The following is a 22866-nucleotide window of genomic DNA, read 5'->3' as shown; positions in this document are numbered from 1 at the left end:
TCACCTCAAATGTTTTCAGGAACACTTTTTAGGGCATTGTTTATCTGTCTAATACGTGTTGCAATGCATATCCTCCCCGGCTCCACGCTCTAATCCAAATATGATAAACTCTGATTCCAAAAAAATACCAGACTAGAGGCTTTAAGAGGCTGCTTCACAGACCAAGGAGTGATACAGTAGACGTTTTACTGTTTGTAAATGCCACCTGGTGATATTTTCTCCATGGATATACTATATACCTGTGTCTTGCGTAGCTGGGTGAGCTGTTTGCGCAGGTCGGTGGCATTTTGCTGCAGGCCGTGCAGGTGAAGCTGCATCTGCAAGCGGCCGAGGCTGTTCACCGGGGTTGTGTTTGAGGGTGGCGGCGGCATCAGAGCTAGAGGTGCTGATGGTGTATGAGCTGCCAATCACAGAGCAGGACATAGGGTTCAGCAGGAGGTCATTGGGAAACAAATTGGTTAGTTTGCTGGGCTATGCTCCAGTGAGGCTTGCAGTCAGCCAGCATGACACTCAGTACAAACAATAACACACACACACAACAAACACACACAACGGGTCGAGCACGGGGCCGCAAGCGCGCGGGTGGCGACTCGCCCAAAGAAATGTACATATACAGAAAATCTGGGCACACACATGCACACACTGGAATAAATACAGTGTGTGAATGCAAAAAAGCGCCATATTCACAAAACTCTAATTGCCCACTGGGAGAAACGTGAGCTCATGCTATTAGTAACCCATATAGAAGTGCAATTAGTCTGTTCAGCAGTGACACACAGGGGGATAACCATGCTCTTATCTTAACACAGAGCTTTGTGAGTATGGCCATTGACTCCCCAGCTATTCTGACACACACATATGCCTCCTGAACACACACACACATTCTCATACACATTTACAAACGAGTGTCCTGTCTGTGACAAAACAACCTTCTTAAATTCCCAAAGGAAAAACCAAGCAGAAATTCAAAAAGTAGAGACAGGGACAGGACGAGGGGGTTCCGATCTCCGGGAAACCAACCAGGAGGATAACGTGAAGACAGACACCGCCAGCTACCCAGCAACACCACACACCCATACAGAGAGCAGAGAGCCATGAGATATGTCTGATAGGAGAAATAAAAAGGGTGATAGAGTAGGAGATGGCAACTACCTTTGTGCTTCAGCCGTCCAGCTGGAATATAGAGAGAGTGAGCCAGTTACCGAGAAATTAATGAGAGGGTGATAGAAAGACAATGAGGGAGAGGAAAGTTTTAAAAGTTCATTTCTACAGAATGATGATCATTTTTATTGACTACAGCAGAGGAAATGACTCCAGTGATGGCGTATTTTTTGGCAGTGTATCAATTTGTGAGGAAGTTTCAAAGTCCTTGCACTGGCCCAATGAAGGTCTGGCGACAGAAAAGGTCTGTTTGTGCCAAAATGGCGCAACAAAATTATAGACGGGAGAAAAAAGAACAGGGATGAGAGCAAGCAGGTAGATCAAGGGCTTTATTCAGTATTCACCTGTTGAAAAATTATTCCTGTCAGTATTTTAAAAATTCTATGCTGAAAAAATTACTATTTAGAGAAATACACTTAAACAAAAAATGTAATCTCTGTGCATCCAGTACAGAGATAGTAAAGTGAAAAAAATAAACCCTCCAAATACTTGGAAAAGCTGTCCTTCTTATTACCTCGCCAAGAAGGTTATATTAAGAGTCTTGTATGTTTGTTTGTTTCTTTAACACCTTTCAACAGCTCCAAGCTGTTAAAAGGTATATTTTTTCATTTTTGACAGAGCTTGCTTCCTGTTTTTGTGCTGAGATTGGCCACAATTGATGAGATGAATACTTTTCTCGACTAGGACAACACTGTCTTTCCCAGGCATTTGACTCTTCCTTTAAAGTCTTGCAATTTCCTTTAAAGTCTTGCAATTGCATCTAACTTTAAGAAACCTATAAAGTGGATATTTGACTAGCCATACTTTTTTTTTAGCAGTGTTTGAGTCCTTTGGAATGATATTCTTCAACTTCAGTATTTGGAGAAAGATAAAGATAGTGAAAGAGAAAAGGAAGGAAAAGCAAAAGAGATATGAATGAGGTAGAAATGTCACTTAATTCCCCATGAGTGTTAGAGTCTGTTCACACGTAGCCTGTTTGGTTCAGTTAAAATTAAATAATCTGTATAAGAAATGTAGGTAATATATTTATGCAAACCAGTTACCATGGTAACATGTGTGCACATCAGCATTTTGATCAACCAGACAATCAAAAGCTGATAAAACTGCCATGTCTTGTGCTTGTATCTTGTGCTCGTATTTCGGTGTGACACAATGATTCCACAGTAATATTTCGGTACAAGCCACCTCTTTCTTGTCCTGTCATTATTCATATAAAGATTTGTAATAACACCAGTTCCCACCAATCAGTTATTTCTTTGTAAGTTTTTTTGTGACACCGGAGAAAATAAATATACTCATAATAAGAACTAAAATGCTGCGTGACATCAGTCACAAGAATTTGATTTCCCCATGGGGGTCCTGATGATGCGCTGATGATGCGTGATAACAGCCATCAAAACGGTCAAAAATGAGTTACCTCTCAGTTTGTATAACTACATGTTTAGTGACTTGGGTCCATTAGTTAAAAGTCTGTGTGAACACTGGTTCGGACCAGATGACCAACTCCACAATTCTTAATGGAACCGACCAGGTGATAAAGACTGCAGCTTCTGGGCTTGATGAAATGTTGTCCTTTCTCCCTCCCTCAAATTTAGCTGAATTTGTCATAAACCAGGAGGTCACCATCATTGCTCATTTGTGTCCAGTATCCTCTGTAAATACTGCTGCATTGAATTCAGGGAAATGACACAGTTAAAGAATGTAACAGTGGAGAGTTTTGCATGGCAACAGTGTTAGTAACAAGAGGGCTAGTGAGTACACTGGTCACAATTACGCAGCTGTACTCACTTCCAGTAGCGGAGCCGTCGCTGTTGGTTTCGGTCTTCTCGCTGGAAGAGAAAGGTAATGGCCGTGAGAACTCCGTCCCTTGGTCCGGAGGGCAGCCCGCCATCATGCAGAGACGCAGAAGGCCGCATCTGAGGATCAACGGCCACAGGGCAAGGCAATTACAGTGCTAACGCTAACAGCACTACTCCTGGACACTATCAGACTGATTACATTAACAAGTTATCTTCTTGTTAATGAGCCCTTACTGTGTTCATCAGGTGCCATGATAACAATGTTCAATGAAGAACTCTACTGAAAAGCTATCTTACATATCTCTATGTATCAATGCATAAATCAATAGCACTGTGCCCCACAGCTAATGTTTAGTGCTCTGTACTTGTGCTGTGCTCACACAATGTAATGTATCACTTCACTGCTATAGAGCTGATAATGGCTCTGATAATAGCCTGCTGCTGTTCCTGTCGATAATGTGTCTAAGCTGAAGCTGTATCTGTGAGTTTTAGAGGGTTAATGGGGTATAATGGCGAGTCTTACGTGCTGTCACTGTCTGGTGCTCTGGTCAGCACACTCTGGACCAGGCCAGTAAGGCTGGCTATCTGCTTCTCCATTGCCTCCATACGCTCCAGACGATGATCCCTGCAAACGTAAATACCACAGATGTGTCACCAAACGTTAAACACATTAGGGCGGACAAAAAAAAATTTAAATTGCACATAAAAATGGACACAAAATCATTATTTCTATATAAATATGTAACACACTGTGCTGTAGAGTACCTGTAAACTTGGTTTTAAATCTTTAGTTTCTGCTTTTAATGAAGTAGAAACATAAACATAGCTCTGCCAACTTAAAAACACAAATACAGAAACCTTTAATGCAAAATAACTACTATTTATTTATTTTTATTTATTTATATGTGTTCATGTAGGACATGTAGGATGTGTGTTCATGTAGGAGAAATAATGTATTAAGGTCGTTCGTTTAACAGTACAACATTAATTTAATGAAATTTACCACACTGTCTGGTACTAACCTGCTGTTGTCAGAGTCTTGTCCAGACATTGAATTTCCAAAGCCAGGCGTGGCCCTACCACCATCCCCGGGCCCGGCTGTCAGACACAGAGGCTCTGAACTGGAGCTGGGCCTCGACTTTGGGCTCTCTACAAACACAGAGGAGGAGGCTGAGTCCTTGCGGAAGGTCTGCCTGACAGGTGAGGCTCTGCTGGGTGAGCTAGAATACGAGTCCCTGTCCCTCAGCTGCATGTCTGGAATTTTCTGTGGGGATGACGGTGGCATGCGAAAACCCATGCCCAGTGTGGCTGAGGAGTATGTGTCAGAGTAGAGTGAACCTCCAGGCTTGTAGAGGGAGTCCTCTAGGTCCCCCTGAAGAGCAGCGGCTGAGTAGGTGCTGAGTGAGCGCACAGAGCCACGGCGGTACAGGCCACTGGAAACAGGAAAGCTAAAGGGGTCTCCAATGGTAGCTAATGACTGTGTGGAGGCGATGCTGAGGCGGCCCTCGTGCATCAGGCTGTAAGGATCTGCATAGAGCCCCTCGTTCTTCATCAGTGCCATGTTTTTTGCAGAAACTTCTTCATCAGGCTTGACGTCACGGCGCTCCAGGATGGCGCTGGGCGAGGGAGACAAGCCTGCGTTGGCAGCGTGGCCGGCTGAGGGATGGTGGGGATGTCGGGGCTGTTCATGCTGGGGATGGGACCCGGCAAAGGATGGAGGACGGCCCCCGCTGTAGGAGAGGCGTGAGCGGGATGGAGAACCAGAGGACGCTGAGGCTGTAGAGGACGGGAGGGTGTTGAGCCGGCGAGTTGGGGAGGAGTCACGAGAGGAGTACACCATCTCCCTCTGAAATGAACAAGCAGGGATGAGGGTTACCATGGAGACCTACGGATGAGAGCATTTTGTTGTGTTGTGATAGTTGACGTGAAGACGACTGAGATCAGACTGACATTAGACAGCCGATCACAGTCAGCGGATCCCAAAAGAAGAGAAGGAATGCCTTTGCCCGGTTAGCTCAGTTGGTAGAGCTGGCAACCCATATACAGAGTTGCTGCAGCGGCCAGGGTTCGAATCCGACCTGCGGCCCTTTGCTGCGTGTCATCCCCTCTCTCTACCCACCTTTNNCTATCTTCGGCTGTCCCTATCTAATTAAGGCATGAAAAGGCCAAAAATATAACTTAAAAAAAAATTTAAAAAAAGGAATGCCGCAAAATATTTGTCAAATATCAGAATTTAGTGATGACAGAATGAAATAAAATAGACAGACAATAAAATAAACTGGCCAATTTGTGTAGATTTCATGAGGTCACACATGTCCTTGTCCCTTTTTCTTCTCCTAGCTATGAGTTATTAGCTCATCATTACATTACAACAAGTCAGTATAATCTCAAATCAAATGTAGTTTTTTCAGTTTAGTTTAGTCGAGATAGGACTCCAGAGGTGAAGCTACTCTTTCATAGTGAGGACAACTGAATATGTCTATGTCCATAATGTTCGAATAGGCTTTTATTTTCCTTCACCTTTTCAACTTAGCTTTTATCTTCCTCCACCTGCCGTTCTTTGCAGAGCATTACAACGTCGTTAGACATGCCCCAATGGTTTTTTCAACCCACCTCTGCCTCTATGTTTCTCCTGCTGTGATTTTCCTCATTTCTGCAGCCTTTGAAAGCCAAATACTCCGTTTTCCCTTGTCACATAACTACTTTTGTTGCCTATCTCATCCTTGTTTTTCTTTTTGCCATTCACTTCTCAGCATCCTAGGTAACCTTGTCATGCGGCACAATGTAATACACAGAAAATACCGGAGTGTAACAAAGGAATTTGTGCTGCTTTTATGCTCACAGACAAATGAATATACATATTGTACATTCACACAGCTATATGAGGTGGTTTGGTTTCCACAAACTATATGGGTAAAACAAGCAACAAAACCGAAAACGACACAGCTTAAGTCTCAAGGTGCTCCACAAGACAGCCCCAGACAGACAACATGCACAGAACAAATGAATGGCAAGATGCTTGTTAAAATGCAGCCTGCGTTTAGTTCTTAACAGTTATAAAGAAGAGACAGACTGTGCATTTTTTGGTTTTGCCCAATAAAAGTGTTGCTTAAAATCATGCCATTAAGATTCCTTAGTATCAAACTCAGTTTAGGGTGTATTAAAATGTATATATGCTTCTACAGTTCTACAGGTGCTGGTCAGTCTTTACCTCTTTTTCCTTTTTTGCTTCTTGTATACACAGGCGCAAACAACCATGTAAGCACGCACAACCACGTCATAAAAAAACTTACAGCAAAGTACATGCACACAAAATATTCACAAGCATAATTGCCATTTTTCGCTCCCTGTTTGCATGGATAATAGCAGTAGTATTGTCAGTATTGTGTGAATAATGCAGATGGTAAGCAGGGTTTTTTTTATAAAATAATTAAAAAAAGGTCTCCCTCAGGCTTCCTTGATCTTCACCGAAGCAGAAATAGCTTCGGATGTTAAAATATGCTCATTTCACAGAGGAACATTGTTCTCTGGTGTCTGCACAGCAACAGATGGCATACTTGAAGATAAGAAAATACATTTCCAGGAGGAATACCTGTTAAATTACTAACCCACATACACTGCAACAGCCTGTCAAAGTTACCATGAAATATAAAAAACACTATTAACTTGCCAAAGAAGCACACTGCTCCTCTTGTAGAATCACACAACTGTAGCGATTCTTACTGACGGCTCAGTTGTCAAACATCAGTCTAGCAGGAGATCAGACAGCATTCTTTCTAAAAAAAAAAAACCCCAAAAAAACAGTTTGCCCTCTTCACCTCCCCACTCCCCCAGCTCCCTTCTCCTCACCCTCAGGTCTCCGTTAGCCAGGTGTGCAGCAGCAGGGTAGGAAGCGTAGATAGGCTCTTTGCGGTAAATTTTGATGATGCTGCGGTCCTGTATGTCCCGGACGTCCTCCAGTTCGTAGAAGACATTGCGCGCTTCGTCCTTGATCAAGATGGCCGTGTTGGGTGACTTCAGCATACCTGCTGTCAACTTCTGAGGGAACATGTGCACGATGAGTGCGTGCAGCGTGTCCAGGCTGCTCAGTTCATGGGTGATGTGAACCCGACGTGTCTCATCTCCGTACTGCAGGAAGAGCACTCCTAAAAGAGAGGGATATGGGAAAGACGGTTGAGTCAGAAAGTGATGGGTTTAGTAGATGGAAAGAATAACTACCAAAGCAATTCTGTCAAATCTGGTTAAAAAAAAAATTTGCCATCTTGAAAGATATAGTGTTGTCAATTATGATCCAAATGTTCTGCCTTTTGGTATATGAGATCCAGATAATGAATCAGATATCAGCATGAACAATCCCTGACAGAGTTAACACCATTTCTTTCTTTCTGAATGTGAAAATAGGACTGTGGTTGCTTTGTGAGAATTCACAGCTAAGGTGCAATGGTTGATTTTTACTACTATAAAATAAAATAAAAATACAACTTTTACTTTACTTATTATTAGTAGTCAATACCAAAAATGGATATTAAATTGCCCAATTTCATGGAAAACTTTGTCAGATGCTGCAACCCTTTATTTCATAGGTAAAAATGAGTCTGACGCCTGACTAACCTGAAAATTCATCTTCATACACCGTGGGACAAACAAAAAGAACAAACAAAGCAAAGAAAGACCAGTGATTAAAAGTCAAGCAAAATAAGTGAGATATTGCAGATGAGTAGGGGAGAGAAGAAAACAAAGAGAGTGGTTAGTAAAAAGACATGGAGAGGAGAGATTGGGGACTTGCTGTTCTACTTGTGTCTGAACTCATCAGTCACTTCAGTCACTGTCACTTTAATTTTACAACGTTTTTTTTCATCTCAGTGTACTTGATGTAACACCACACCTTGGTCTTTATGAGTCTGGACCAGCCTCACACTAATCCTCTCTACGCTCCCAAGGCCCTTTTGGAGTAAATCTGTCCTTGACTCTGCTCTCTCCACTGTTTATTCTTGCAGTTGCACAAAAACATACCCTCAGTCCTGTACGATAAACACAGCCATGCAGTATTACACTCAAATAAACAGTCCTCAAAATAACTACCTAAACAAAATATGTTTTAATAATTCCATACTATGTATGATATATCTGTATTAAATATAAAAACTATACTATCACACTTATAGTACACCTGCACAGACTTAATGAAACGAGGTTTGCTTACACATTTTGCATTATATATATATATGTTCTGCAAAAAAGTTGTTAGAAGTTCTCTAACCATTCAAGAAAGTTGTGTTAGACTAACTATTCTCCATTTCGCTGTAGCTGACCAGTTAGACTAAGCTAAAACTTTTATGTTAAATGAGGTGAGAGTATAACACTCCTCCCACTCTCTGTAAGCACAGAGGTTCACATCACCAGCTACATGAAGTAAACAGACAGCTGCAAATCTGCCTAGAGTCCAACCAGCATGTTGTGACAGAGCCTGCCAGCAGAGCTTCAAATGTTAACCTGGAGATCGTAGCTTATTCTGGCTGGCAGAGCGGGACAGCGGCAGGCTCTGGCGAAATCGGTTCATCCGGTTGAACCCTATGGGGATGTCTGCTTCTGACATGGTCTCCAAGGATTCAGCGGAGGCAAAGGAGAGCTTGGCGGCCTGGTCGGCAAGCCCAGACTGAGTAGACTGGGAATGCCTTGGACTGCGGCTCTGCAGGAGGAGAGACACAATAATTTACTAAGAGGTAAAATCAAGGCGGAGAGAATGGATTGGACAGGGCCGATGGAGTAAGACCAACAGGAAAAGAGACAGTGAGCACACAATGAGACATCACACAATGAACCACATAACAAGATTAACAAGACCTTGACAATGGTTTAGCTACCAGCCATTCACTAAGAATTACTAGCGTCACAGTATCTGACATCAGTTGAATGCTGCAGCAAAAAAACACAATATAGTTGTTCTCAAGTGGCACAGCTCTCCGGGGCATCAGCCTACATGAATCACCTATGGTGGGTAAAAAGCAAAATTAAGCCGGAAATTGTGCTCTGGCTTAGTATAAGTTATGTCATGTTTGCACACCTCCCACAAGTCCTCATCCAAACTCTTGTCCCTGTGCTGCGACAAACTTTAAACGAGTGCTTGTGGGATGGGAGGAGAAGCTCATGCAAATCCTGGGCTGTCACTGTGGGTTTATCCTGCTGGCCTATGCCCAGGCGTCTCCCACTGAAAGACTGTTAGTGCAGCTGGGGCTGAGCTCACTGAACTGGCTCCCTGATCCCCCACCGCTGTAGCGTTTCCTCCAGCTCAGAGGCTGCTGTAATGAGCTCCCAGAATGCTGTCTGCTGATTGTTTGGATGGCAGAGGCAGACACATCCTTAGCCACAGTACAGTAGCTGTGCCTGTCTCCTCCTCCTTTCACCATGAACATTTTCCCACCCTTTCCAAGGATTTCCTTCTCTTCCTTCTCAGCCTGACTCAAACTGCAGCATGGATCTACTGTGGCTTTTATTAGTGCAGGATTTAATTAATGTGAGAGTCTAACAGAAGTCACACAGAGGGCCATCTCTGTGCTCACTGACTCTCAGCAGAACTACAAAGAACACACTCATACACACATTTATGATTTTGTTAATTAAGCAATAAGACAGAAGGCCACACTGCACAGTAAATTAGGGCTGCAACTCCAAATTGCGTTCATATAGTTTTTTTCAATTAATTCATTGTTTAATTAATTAAAATGTAAATAAATCAGAGAAATGGATAAACTGAAACCATCAGATGATTTATATTTTCAGCCATGAAAGCGGCTCTATGGATCACAATGTTAGCATAAAGCTTCCCAGAGCCACTAACATGGCTTTAGACTCTGAAGTCTTGTTGCTTGATAAATGGGTTAACCAACTGTAACTCCAATTGTAACTAACCAAGTGTAACTCATTTATCAGTAAGTTAAATGACTGTCCCTGATTAAACTTCTGTCAATCAATTAGTTAACTAATTCTTGCTGTACGACAGTAAACTAAACTAAATGGGCTGTAGCATCATGTAATTACTACTACCATTGGTGATTTGCTCTTTAAATGACCTGCTTTGTAATCCATGTGTGTTTACAAGGCGAGTTACAAACCCCAATTACGGCTGAAAAAGTAGAGCAATCCTTTTTATAACGTACGCTCCTTCTGTCACTACCCTGCATAACTCGGTCACACACACCCACACACAGAATGATAGTGGTGGTGTCCAGCGATAGTGGTGGCAGACACTGTCTGAGCACGCAGAGGGACGGTGATGCTGACAGATAACCCCCACCATGTTTTCTAATAGGGTCATTTATCTAAAGTGTGACCACACCGAACAAAAACACAGCCAACAGCACCACAGAGGAGCAGCACATAGGCCAACTTCAGTGTATCATATTCTGGCCAGCTACAGGGGGATATGAAAAACATTAGGGTTTAGATACAGTACTATACCTTTGAATCCCTTCTTTTAATTTTAGGAAGCAAAAGTTATGAATACAGTAACTTCATATTCACAGGAGTAGTTCAATAGTTTATAGTATAGTTATCCGCTTTATTACCAAGAGTTAGAAGAAGAGATTGATACCACTCTAATATCTGTACAGTAAATATGAAGCTACAGCAAATAGCTGGTTAGCTTAGCACAAAGGCTGAAGGCACGGGAAACAGCTAGCCTGGCTCTGTACAAATATAACTGACTATTCCTTGGCTCTAAGCAGTTGCCAGGCAACCACCAGAAACTCCAGGAGGTTACCGGTCTCAACCAAGAAATCATCCGACACATAACCCACTGCCAAACAGCTACTTTACAGCTACATTTTATTTGTATACTTATTTTTAGGAATAAAACAAACATTTTAGAGGTGCTGGTTTTGTTACCCTTGGACAGGGCCAAGTATACTCCCTCAAATGTCAAATTATTCTTGTAGAAACTAAAACATTTTTTCAAATAGTCATTACAATATATAGGCCTATCACCTTCTCAGTGCTAATGAAAAAAAAAGGCTGGTAATAAGATTTCCCAGGATACCATATTACTCAGGAGAAGTAACACCCAGAAATAGATTTGGCATACAAATGTGCAATAACAACCTTCACTTTGAATAGGAATGGCTGAAAAGACCACCAAGTCTAAAACATGTCAAAGCAGTTTTTTCCATGCGTATCTGTTTACTTTTCTCGGCACGGCTGAGACAGAAACACAACTCTGTTTCGAAATCTTGAGTCATTCTACTAGTGCATGCAAGGATTTTATTTCAAGGGTAAATAACCTAGTTGGAGCTTTCTATGAAAAGGAAAGGAGAATTAAGAATATGGTGCTGCATGACTGAGCTCGCTTCTCTGAATGTCTCACAGACTCAAATCGTACATTTCTCAAAAAAAAAAAAAATGTGTTGGGAAAGTGAGCAATGCTCTACTCTCAACAACTACCATGCATCTGCTGCTTAACAAGACAATGAAAGCTCAATGTATGTACAGTATGTGTGTGTAAGCTTATCGCAGCTGTCGTGATATATGCTCTTAGTCAGCTTTCCTTGTTACAACAGGCTCCAAACATTGACTTCCATATTGGTGTTTTATGTGACATGAAAACTGAAAATATCCCGCTGCAGTAATTTTACATTGTAAATTTTATATGTGAACACACCATCTGGTCATGCATCTGGTCCTGTTAGACATGCCAGTGTTATACATGATGGTGTTCACAGCCTCCTTTGAAGGGAACTGGTTTTACCTCCTTCTTATTTTACTCTACAATCGGCCCTCTACACCTCCCTCCTGCCCTCCCTCCCACTCAACCTTTTCTTTTAGAGTGATGCAGAGTTTTTCAACAGCACTCAATTACTGTCGAGAACTCTACACTGGTATAAGGGCATGGAAAAAGAGAGGAACAAGTAGAGAACAGGATGATCTTACATAGAATAGAAGCACATGGAATGGAAAGAGGGACACTGCAGCTTGACAACAGACCTTAGGCAACAACCTGCATTAAACTCAATGCAACTCCCACCATGTTGTTTAGCGTGCTTATACACACAAGCACGAGCGCATTCATGCACACACACACACACATCCACTGGGACGTTCTATTTTAAGGTATTTTTTTTATAGTAATGGTAACCTTGGTACATTCATTTTTTGGGAGAGAACTTCTCATCAAACTCCATTTGACACTTGAGTGTTGTCTCACTTAGTCTGCAAACCTCTTAACCTCGTACAATGGGAAACAGAATTTCTCGGCTTCTCTTCAATATGAATGTCAACTAAAAATTGATTTGCAGTTCACCCACAGAATATTTAGGTGAAAGACACAAAGGAATAACAGTAGAACCATTTTTTAACATACAGTACATACTGTAATGAAGCAGTGCAGATGCTTATTGGACAGTTAGATGTAAATGTATCTGTTAACTATTTAGAAAAGATGCACTTTACAAATTAGGCCAGATTTTAACCTTGAATTGGTGGCAGCGACTCATTTTAGAATCGGGCTGAATTTTTGCCAGATCAGTTGTCATTTGATGTGCTGTTTGAGGGGGCTCACAAGGACTTTTTAACTGCCTGAACCATCATTGATCTGGCTCTGATTTTTGTTGGCTGTTTGCAATTTGAGCAGTTCCATAGTCTGATTTCCCACATGGCTAATCTCAAAACATGTTTCATAAACTATAGTGAGCTTGTTTAAACAGTATTATTCAATACTACTATGTAAGACTGAACATATTGTCTCCCTGTCTCATTTTTTCAACACTGGTTCTCTCGTCTGAATCAGCTGTCACTTGACAAAACCGACTGAGGGGTTCTCTGTTTACATTCAGCATGAGCAACCGTGACACATACCGAGGGAGCATTAAAGTAGCAGGTTCTGACTGTGCAGAAAGACAGATTAAAATGTAAAATATTAAAAGAAATGCAGTGTCTGCCCAGCTTAAGTTAGGGCAAATTTAAGCCGCAAGATTTCTGTATCATGTGACGTTCTTGCACATAGAAGAAGAGCAAGTATGGATGAACTACACTGCCACAAAAATATACTAGCCAGACTATAAATGTCTTAGTTGTGATTTGGTAAGTGGTACTAAATATAAGTGGGGATTCATGAAGCCTGGAGGTAAGCTGAGCATACAATTGTTGCTGCTGATGTGTGTGAAAATTATAATAAAGTGTTATTTCTGGGTATAACTTGAGAGACAGGTGTTAAATGGTTAATATCACAACCTCACGCTGTAACAGCGTATCTGTTCTGTTTCTCTTCCTCAAAAGCTTGTGTCAGTCTTTGCCTCGAGTTGTATGTCTTACTCTCCCTACTGTTTATCCCGTCACTCATTCCTCTCCCACCACTCCCAAAGCTCAAATGTGATTCTTGCTGAGCTGCTTTACGTCAACATGTCTGCCTTCTCCTCAGTTTCTAGGGGCAGAGGCCAAAACCACATCCAAGTGCCATGCTTGTGCTGTTGCTGTCTGCATTTGGATTTTCTCCCTCTACCCGTAACCTGGCTATTTTTCCACACAAAAAAGTTCCCTTTTAGAAAATGGAAAGAGAAAACAGCTCCCTATCATTGATCCATCTCTCACATCTGTTTGTCTCTACCCCCACTATCATTATTTCTCTCCATCTTTTCCAACTCTCAGGCCAATCATCTGCCTGGACACACAATCGCCAACCCCCAACACCCCCAGAGTACTGTCTCTTTATAATACCAGGAGTCATCAATGCATGGAACAAATTGCTTTGCCAAATTGCTGTGAATTGTGTGTCGATGCCATCGTTTTGTTCAGAGGGAGAAGAAGCAAAATGGCGTTTTCTTCCAGATGGGAGATGGTAGCTGAGATTGCTGGTAAAGATTCTCTTTTCTGATAGAAAATAGAGAAACTGTTGCCTGAGAACATTGTGAAAAACTACGTGTTGCAGACAATATTTTTTTAGATATACATTTAACTGTGCATTGTTCAATGTCTAACACCTGCAATTTTCATCAAAGAGGTTTAAAAAATGTGTGTATGCAATACGCTACTGATTACGCTACATATTTTTTTCAAAGGTAAAAACATTAGTGCAGTGCCATCCTGACAGTAGTTTCATTTAGTGTTTATTTTGAGCAGGCAGGCGAATCCAGGGAGAAAGTCAAGCTTAGATTAGAGCTGGTGGGAAGAGGGAGTAGGATGGGGCTTTCAGAAGCTTTAGTGTGAAATGAAGAAAATTGAGCAGGATGAGGTGTCAACATAAAAGGTGTCAACAACAGAGTGTGTGTTGAAAGCAAATAGCTTTAGATCTATTACCACATGGACCATTTTGGTTGTTTCATTCTACATTTTATTACAGCTGCAGCACAGTGTGGTGCCGATAAATAAATTCTAACTCTTAGTTAGATGGTTACATTATATCATTTGATGCATTTTTTGGCTGCTGCAAAACAAAATAAGTGATTAATAGAACAGCAACTCAGTGCACTAATGAGTGTGAGGCATCAATATTTTATCTTTTTTTTGAGCTGCAACAATTTCGAGCTATTGATTTAGTGGACTGGCAGAAAATTAATTGGCAACTATTTTGATAAACACTTCATTATCATTCAATTTTGAAGCAAAAACACATTTTACAGTTCCAGCTTGTAAAATGTGAATATTTTCTACTTTATTCTGTTTTCTATCAATGTAAACTGAACGTTTGAGTTTGAGACAAAACAAGACATTTGAAGGCATCAACTTGGCTCTAAGAAATTCTAATGAGCATTTTTTCATTATTTTATTGACCAATTGGTGAATCGAGAAAATTATCTGCAGATTAATTGGCAATAAAAATCATTGTTAGCTGCAGCAGCGCTATTTTAAAGTGCATTTCAACATTTTGAGCACTGCTGGAAAAAATTCTTCAGAAAAAAACATCAGAATTTGTTTGTTGACATTTAAAACTTAGATTTTTATACTAACATACCCACGGTGTTTTGGAAACCACCTGGAAGTCCTGCAGACTTTAAATTGTTTTGGTTGTGTAATAGATTTATGTGATAGGGCTCTAAATTCTATTACATATCACTCTTGTTTGAGGTTAAAGTACTTCTGGGAGCGAGGGATAAATTGCTTAGCTTTCCCCATGGGTCAGGGCACATGGCTATTGATATTCACTGACATTTCCACCCTGTCCAAATGATATTGTGAGCAGGGATTCAGGGAAGACTACACTGAAGATAAGCCCTGGGCACTTCCCTCACACGCATACACTCACACACATCAATATGTTCTTTAACTTGCTCTGTTTAGAAAGCATACCTTTCTGCCTGTGAGGTGTAATGCCACAACAAAGGAATGCACATTACAATGCATACCAACTAGCAAAAAGACTCAACTCTTTAAATTCAGCATAAGTGATATACACTGAACGTCTTGATGCTGGCCTTCTCCAGTATATACAACCCATATTTTCGCTTAGCAAACCTGTGGATAAAACACATTCAGCAGCCCAGTCATGACTCAAGCCTCTGTGCTAATGTCAAAGCATTATTTCAGTAATGCCTCAGTGGCATGTCTGAAATGTCTTCTTAATGTCTCAGTCAGTCTGAGTAATACTTCAGCAAGGTCACATGGCTTCTAGCCATTAATGCTAGCTGACTGAGGTATCATAAATCCGGAGAGAATCGTCTTCTGCAGATTAAATGGAGCTGGAGAAGTTTAAGCTGCCGCCACCCCTGACACCTCTACCACGGCAAACCTACACACACACACACACATACTGCCCAAAGAGCTGAGAGATGCCAAGTGAGCTGGGTGTTGCATGAGCCAGAGGACTGAGGAGATAGGCTGGTGATGCCCGAGGAGTCTGACGTGATTCCACAGCACAGAACACACACAGAAATGTTCTTGCACGCACACACACAATGGACAAGAGAATAACAACACACAGGAACACTTAGACAGGCACTGACCTTAAAGCTCCAGTAGTTGGGCTGTTGCTGTGGAGTTCATGAAGGACAAAAGTGGGAAGAGAGGGAGACAGAAGGAGAAAAGTTAGATACTTACTTCTCTAATAATAGCTCAAGTTCACAGAGAAAAACAAACCACTGTAAAATAAAAAATAAAAAATAAATAAACAGTGCACATAACAAGCTGAACTGCAGTCTGAGTGCAGGCCTTTGACACAAAAATACAATGCATCCTCCAGAAAAATCATTATCAGCAGCATTTCAGAAATTGTTTTCGTGTAATTTGTTCCTTTTCTGACAGGCTATTTTCTGTAACTCATTAATATTGTTGACAGCTTCATCTAATGTGACTACCTAAACGACAATCATTAAGTTTGATTGGTGTGATTTGCGGGCGTCGGGTTACAGCACACCTGAAACAAGACTGTGCTGTTGGCTGTAACTGGTGAAGGGGAGGAAATGAAAAGAGTGAAATCGAATCAAACAGCAGCCCACTCTGTTGTAGTGACATTGGCCTCTCTCCCAGACTTCTCCACCACAGGCAAGCAACCGCTCTGTCTCCTCTTTGCTCTCTGCTGTCTCTTTCACTCTTGATGCACCTGCGGTAATCTTTTCATCTAAACCTCACCAGCTCACCTGCTTTTTGTCACCAGCCCATTCTGTATCTCTCATCTCTCCATTTGCCCTTCCTGCTGCTCTGCCATGTACGAAAGGGTGCTTGCATGTTGGCCAAGGCATCAGGAAGTGAGCTTTCCATTTAAACATAATTACCCCACAGTCAAAAGCAGGCCAAGCCACAGATGGCCCAGAAATACCTCAAAATGACATGGAAAATTAAAAAAAGATTGTGCAGAGTTCATGAATTTTAATTCTAACCCAAACTCTTATTCTATTTCTTATTCTTATCTGCAGGCAATTTTCAGTCCATTCAGTCTCCCTTCTGTGGAAGCCACATTACTCTCCTGGCGCAGAGATGAGAAAAACGTGACAGGCAAGTTTTGATTTATGATATTTGGTGGTTTTTCATTATAAGCCTTCCATTTTAATACTGTCACAACAAAAGCCTACATTATTTCAGTAAACACCAGCATTAGAGGAAGCATTTGCCACTGATTATTACCTGATTGTAAACTAATCTTTCACTTAATGTTTCCTCATTTGGCCCTGATGCCACACTTTGACAGTCTCTTTCACTTTAAGCTCTTCTCTCACTCTCTCTTCTATCTCTTTTTTTTGTGTATTGTGGTGCAACTTTGTACTTGGTTTTGATACAATATTACGTGTTATAATTGCAATAATCTGAAGTGTTTACTGGCCAAGGGGACAATGAGCTATTATTAAGTAACATCTGGTTTAATGCAGTGTAACCATTTACAGATTTTAAAGATGCTAGAACCGTGTCCCAATACTATATTACGCACTTATAGGATACTGCATGTATACATACTGTTTTTAGCTGTTAGTATGAATGAAATAAATGATTTTACAGTTTTGTACAAATAGATGATAAAAATGTCATTGTCAATCAAACTTTGACTTCAGAATAACACTGCTAATAAAACTTGCATTATACAGTAGTAGAGTGTGCACTATCTATATAGTACACTGTTTTACAGTGAGTATAGAAGAAATCTCCATGTTTAAATTCCACAACACTTGCACAGCTGGGTGTCAATTAAACTGTGATTTTAGTATAATACATTTCATTTGTGTTTCTGGAGTGGTTTTACCACCATTTACAATTTTTTTCCATTTTTTTGCCCTTTCACATTATATATTGCACCATAGAATAATAGTCTGTACATTAACAGGACACTCACAAATCAAGGTTGTTTTTAGTAATTTTGAGCATACATTATTTGTCATCTTTGCAGTTTAAATGGACTACATATTCAGAACCTGCTGAGTATGGTATTAGTAGTAGTAGTAGAGTATGGAAATGGGACACATCATAGCCATGGTATAATAATAGTGGGGGCTGGACACAATAACAGAAACATAATGCAACTCATTGGGTTAAATTAACATGTATCTGAAATTATAACCTGCATTCTCAATAGCAGTAGCTATTTCAAGGCATTTTATTGTGTATTATTCTGTCTACCAAATAATGTTTGGACGATGGACAGGGAACTTGTGCTCTTTACAATTTTAAGTGATAAAAAAAAAGTGCACATACCATGGAGCGGCTTGCCTTGCCGGCACTGAGACAAGTGGGACACTCAAAATGATATGGAGCATAATCTCAACCCACGCTTCCTTTTCCCCATGGCATATAAATTTATACCAACATATGTCAAAGCAATTATTATTAAGACAACTCTTTGATGAGATGCTGAGGAGATTTTCTGTCTCCTAGCAGGTTGTTCTGTTTTTTTAATGCCATATATTGTCGCTGTCCAGTGAAAACCATGTATGTATACAGTCTGAAGGATTTAATTCTCCAATGTGGGTCAATATAATAATAATAAAAACACTTAAACCTGATGATCTCAAAAATGCACACAACATAGCTTAAAACAAGGCTGTTTATCAGGGACAAGTGTGAGAAAGTTAATTCTCAGTCTGAAGTGGGGGGTGAAAAGGTCATGGTAAAGTGGGTCACTTTCAGGGATACCTAAGGTCTTTTTCAGGTTGGACTCATAATGGCCTTGACTACCTGACCATGTGTCAGTCATTTATTCTGTGTAGCCAGTCAGTAAAGCTTCGTCCTTGACAATCTGTTGAACTGACAGCAGCTCAGGGGCACCGTTGGTGCGTCATAAATAATTGCTGTTCACTTGTTCAGACAACATTAATGATTTTATTTTCCCACAAAGCTAAATGACTCTGAGGGCTGGCTTTAATGGTGCAGAAGTGATTTGTGGTCTGGTGTGTCTATCTCTGCCAGTGTTTCTCTGTTTGTTGCTTTAATGAGGCTTACTCACAGTTTTCAGGTAAAGTAAACACATTCATTCTTCACCGCCTCGTGTTGTTTTAACTGTTGCTCCTCTGATAGCTGCAGATACACTAAACCTGGACTTTGAAAATACTGCACTGAGAGGGTGTGAGAGCAAATTCGTGGGAGCCGTTTTAATGTATGTTAATACTTGTAAACCATTCTCCATCCTGGCAAGCGTCACTGCAATCAATTAATTTCTTCTGCACAGAAATCTTTTTATACTGTCAATCATTATCACATCTCACTCAGCCATAACCCCAGATGACAGACGAAAATCTTGACAGAGGATCTACTATTTAGCTCAAATGTACATGTAATTTTTAACCTCCTGTTGAATTAAATATGCTGTGAGCCCCAAGGCGACAGTGTTACTATGTATATTTGAGATGTCAAATTAAACTTGAGGCTGAGGGGCTAAATGCATTCTTCACTGCTGAGTAAAGATATACATACATCTACATACAGCCGTGTATGTGCACTCACTGGAGTTGGCCACAGAGCACCAACAGAAGGATGTAGCCTCGCGGAGTAGAGCGGTGCATTACCTGACCTGCATGTAAAGCAGGCTGCACTCACACCACCCCTCCTCCACCCCCGTCTCTTTCTCATGTCGTCATCCTCTCTGTACCCCCGCCCCCCATTTCAATCATTCTTACGCTTTCCCCCTCAATCCTCCTCGGGTCTAGTTTGGTGTCATGACGTTACCGCAGCCTCTCTCCCTTTCTTTCTCTTTCTTTACCTGCACTAGTCTGCACAGCAAATGAACGCTCACCCAAACAGACGCACAAAAGGCTCTGTATACAGTTTACAATATCGTCCACTCAGCCTTCGTCTAGCCTGGGTCTCTGCCTGCTGAGCATATGCACACCGTCACCACAACAACCACAACAAACACAACAGGCATGGAATCTAATCCTTGTTGGCACATCTTTATCCCACACACACACACACACACACACACACACACCTCTCTACAACAGCCTCCAGCTTCCAGTTACAAGCTTCCAGTCCAGTCTCACCTGCAGTGCACCTGTGCCTGTCCACCACTCCAGTCATCCCAGGCTGTCCGTCAGGTGCAGCGAATCCTCATCGTGTTTTTGCCCGTCTCTCCCTCCCTCTGGTTCTCTAACCCTCCCTCCCTCTCCCTTACTAAATCTCCCTCTCTCTCCCTCGCTGTCTCGCTCTCCAGTAGCACATGCGGTGGAAACTCTTTATTTAATTCATTACAACACCAGCCGATTAACTCCTTCGCAGATGGGTGGCTGGTTCCTGCTGGTGCTGGCTAATTGAGCAGCGGGCTGCTTGACTGGATGCTGCGCTACTCTCCAGCTCCTCCCCCCCTCCCTCCTTCCTTGCTGTCCATGCCTCGCACATCCACAAGATGACAAGGAATCCTGGGCTTTGCTGCTTCCTCCCCTGTGCAGTGAAAATGCCCTGTCACTTCAGGATATGTCCACTCTCCTGGCTTTTTTTTTTTTAACCGTCTGCCTTCAGCTTGTTGTTCCTCTCTCCTCTCTGTCTTCATTAGGGTACAATTCCTCCTTCTCTGCACAACCTGACCTTTGCAATGCGATATCCCTACTTGCCATTTATGGCAGAGGTTGCCACGGCAACTATGGACTCCACCTGTCTTTCACCCGCCCACCCTCACTCACTCGCTCTCTGTACCTTTCATTTCCTCCCCTCTCCGCTGATGTGCTTCTCTTTCACGTCATTACACAGAATTTACCATTTTTTGTAACACACACACACAGCAGTGGTGCTCACACAAAGAGGGAGTGTGTTTGTGTACAGCACAGTATGTGCATGTGTGTGTATGTGAGAAAGTTGTTGAGGCATGAAACTGGTCAAAGTATAAACAACATTTGGAGGAAGAGAAGGACTGATAAAAAGAGCACAGGAGAAACATTACCCTCAAGTGTTCTGAGAGCTGCATTAGCATATGTGCTTTTAATGTGTGTATTAGTGTGACTTCTCGTCTTTCTTTTCACACCTCAACAGTGCCAATCTTGCCCATCTATGTTCTACAGGTTCTGGCAGCAGAGAAATACAGCTTGGCTGTGACAGTTTATTGACGACCTCTAATAACACAGATACAAAGACCACCTGACAGCCTTCCATTATTTATTTTCTCTCCCTCAATTATTTCAATGAGCACAATGTGTAGCATTGTGTACAATGTGCATTAGTGTGTACATTACGCTGTGTTCACTCTGAATGTTATCTGACAAGAGACTTTTTGTTGCCTATAACACACATATAACATAATACCACAGAAACTATTAAGTATATACAGTATGTGATGGTCTTTTCCGTCCATATTGACAGTATTGACCAGTTTAATAACACATATGAAACACATACTGAGCACTAAACTAAGTCTTATGTCTACAAATGACAGTAAAGTAATAATAGAAAACATGAAACTTATTAATTAATACATTAACATTATTTTAACAATGACACTGGGATGATAGATTGTCAGACACAATTATTTTCAAGGGTAAAAAATCCTCATGATGAGGTGAACCCCATACCTGTTCTCGTGCAGACCGCTCTGAAGTACCCCTCATGCTGGCGTGGGAGGGTGAGGGCGATGGCGGGTTGTGGTGCGGGCTGTGGTGCGGATGCTGCAGCTGCTGCTGCTGCTGCTGGTACTTGCTCTTCAGGTGATCCATGAAGGCGTCCCTCTTGCGTTCCATGTCAGCCTTGTGCAGGTTGGTCAGGGCCTCCAGGCTCTGGGCAGCGCTGACGGTGTGGCGGTGCTCCGACGTGTGCACCAGGCCCACATTGGAGAAGCGTCGAGCGCTGTTCCCCAGCGTCCGGTACTCCCGTGGATATTCCAAGTCATCTGTGGAGATCATGTGACTGCCACCACGCTCGGGATCTAAGGGACGAGGACAGAAGGGAAGGGAGGATGAAGGAAAGGAAGGAAAGAAGGGAAGGAAGAAGGAAGGGGTGGAAAATGTGCAAGAAAGAGGTGAATCACCACCCACACAAGCATGCAGAAAGGTTTCAGGGTGAAGACGTACATACACACAGAGCAGGCACACATAGGTGGAAACAAATGGAGCAGAGAGAAGGAGAGTTGAAAAAATAAGGCAAAGAGAGGAGAGGAGAGAGAGAAAAATGGGGTGGGATGTTAGACTATTTGCCACCAGAATGGAGCGGTTCCTTGCAGAATTATTGATTTCAAGTTCTGAAGGGAAGAAAAATGAGAAAAGTAAAATGCTTCTGCAATAGATCAAAGGAAGAGGCTCAAACTGAATTTGTTTTGCTGGATATTCCATTGTGATATGGCTGCTTGTCACCTTAAGTGGCTTTCATTGTTTTCTAAGGAAACATAGAAAAACAAAATACTGAAATTTTAGGCAACTGAAAGTCAGATGGGAACATGAAGAAACACTTCTTTCATATCTGTCCTTGTTCTCGATCCTTCTCACCAACTCCTGTCCATCTATCTAAGCTTTCCCTCCATCCCTTGACACCCTCTGCCACTTTCTCTACATATTCTCACTGTCTCTTGTCTGGAAGTTACTGATTCTGCTGTCCATTTTTAAGGAAACGCATCACTCTGACAGTCCTTGGCCTTTTATCAGTGCTCTAACTGACAGACAACACAGCCCGAGGTGGAAGGCACATAGGAAGGGAAGGGAGACAGCCAGGAGGAGACAGTATGGTTACACAAAAAATATGTGACTGGAAAAACAAATGAACTTGAAGCGTGAGAGCAGGGAGCCATTTGTCCGGTGAGTTACCTTGCTTAGGAAAACAGGCCCCGGCGTTGGCTAGAAGAGAAACATGCCAAGGGTTAATTTGTGTGTTTGTGCACAGACGTGCAAGCAAACACCGTAACATGACCATCAGAAAAGAGCTATTGTGAAATAATAGCACTTTCTCTGAATTACAATTAGTTAATGCATTATACATGCATTATAATGAATTCATAAGGGTTAATATATGGGGAAATGGTTTGTTATGAATACTAAAAGTGTCTTACAATAACCCGCAGTATGGTAAATTAATATTGTATTTTATGTTT

General features: G+C 41.7%; 1 protein-coding gene across 1 annotated transcript in view; it reads right to left on the bottom strand.

The window, feature by feature from the left end:
• Positions 1–21703, bottom strand: part of si:ch211-278a6.1 (SRC kinase signaling inhibitor 1) — a 44392-nt gene extending 22689 nt beyond the window's left edge. The window contains exons 1-9 of the mRNA XM_035655123.1: positions 21362–21703; positions 15887–15913; positions 8454–8649; positions 6810–7105; positions 3983–4806; positions 3484–3585; positions 2950–3077; positions 1153–1173; positions 240–400 (exon numbers count right to left, since the gene is read on the bottom strand). Coding sequence (XP_035511016.1) covers positions 240–400; positions 1153–1173; positions 2950–3077; positions 3484–3585; positions 3983–4806; positions 6810–7105; positions 8454–8649; positions 15887–15913; positions 21362–21688 — 2082 coding nt within the window. The 5' untranslated portion in view covers positions 21689–21703. The remainder of the gene's footprint in view (positions 1–239; positions 401–1152; positions 1174–2949; positions 3078–3483; positions 3586–3982; positions 4807–6809; positions 7106–8453; positions 8650–15886; positions 15914–21361) is intronic.
• Positions 21704–22866: the final 1163 nt, after the last annotated feature.

This window comes from Morone saxatilis, unplaced genomic scaffold (genome assembly GCF_004916995.1).
Source record: "Morone saxatilis isolate NCDOM2014 unplaced genomic scaffold, NCSU_SB_2.0 Contig14, whole genome shotgun sequence".
Classification (NCBI taxonomy): Eukaryota; Metazoa; Chordata; class Actinopteri; family Moronidae; genus Morone; species Morone saxatilis.
Note: the sequence above shows the minus strand (reverse complement) of the source record. Positions and strands in the feature narration are given on the sequence as shown.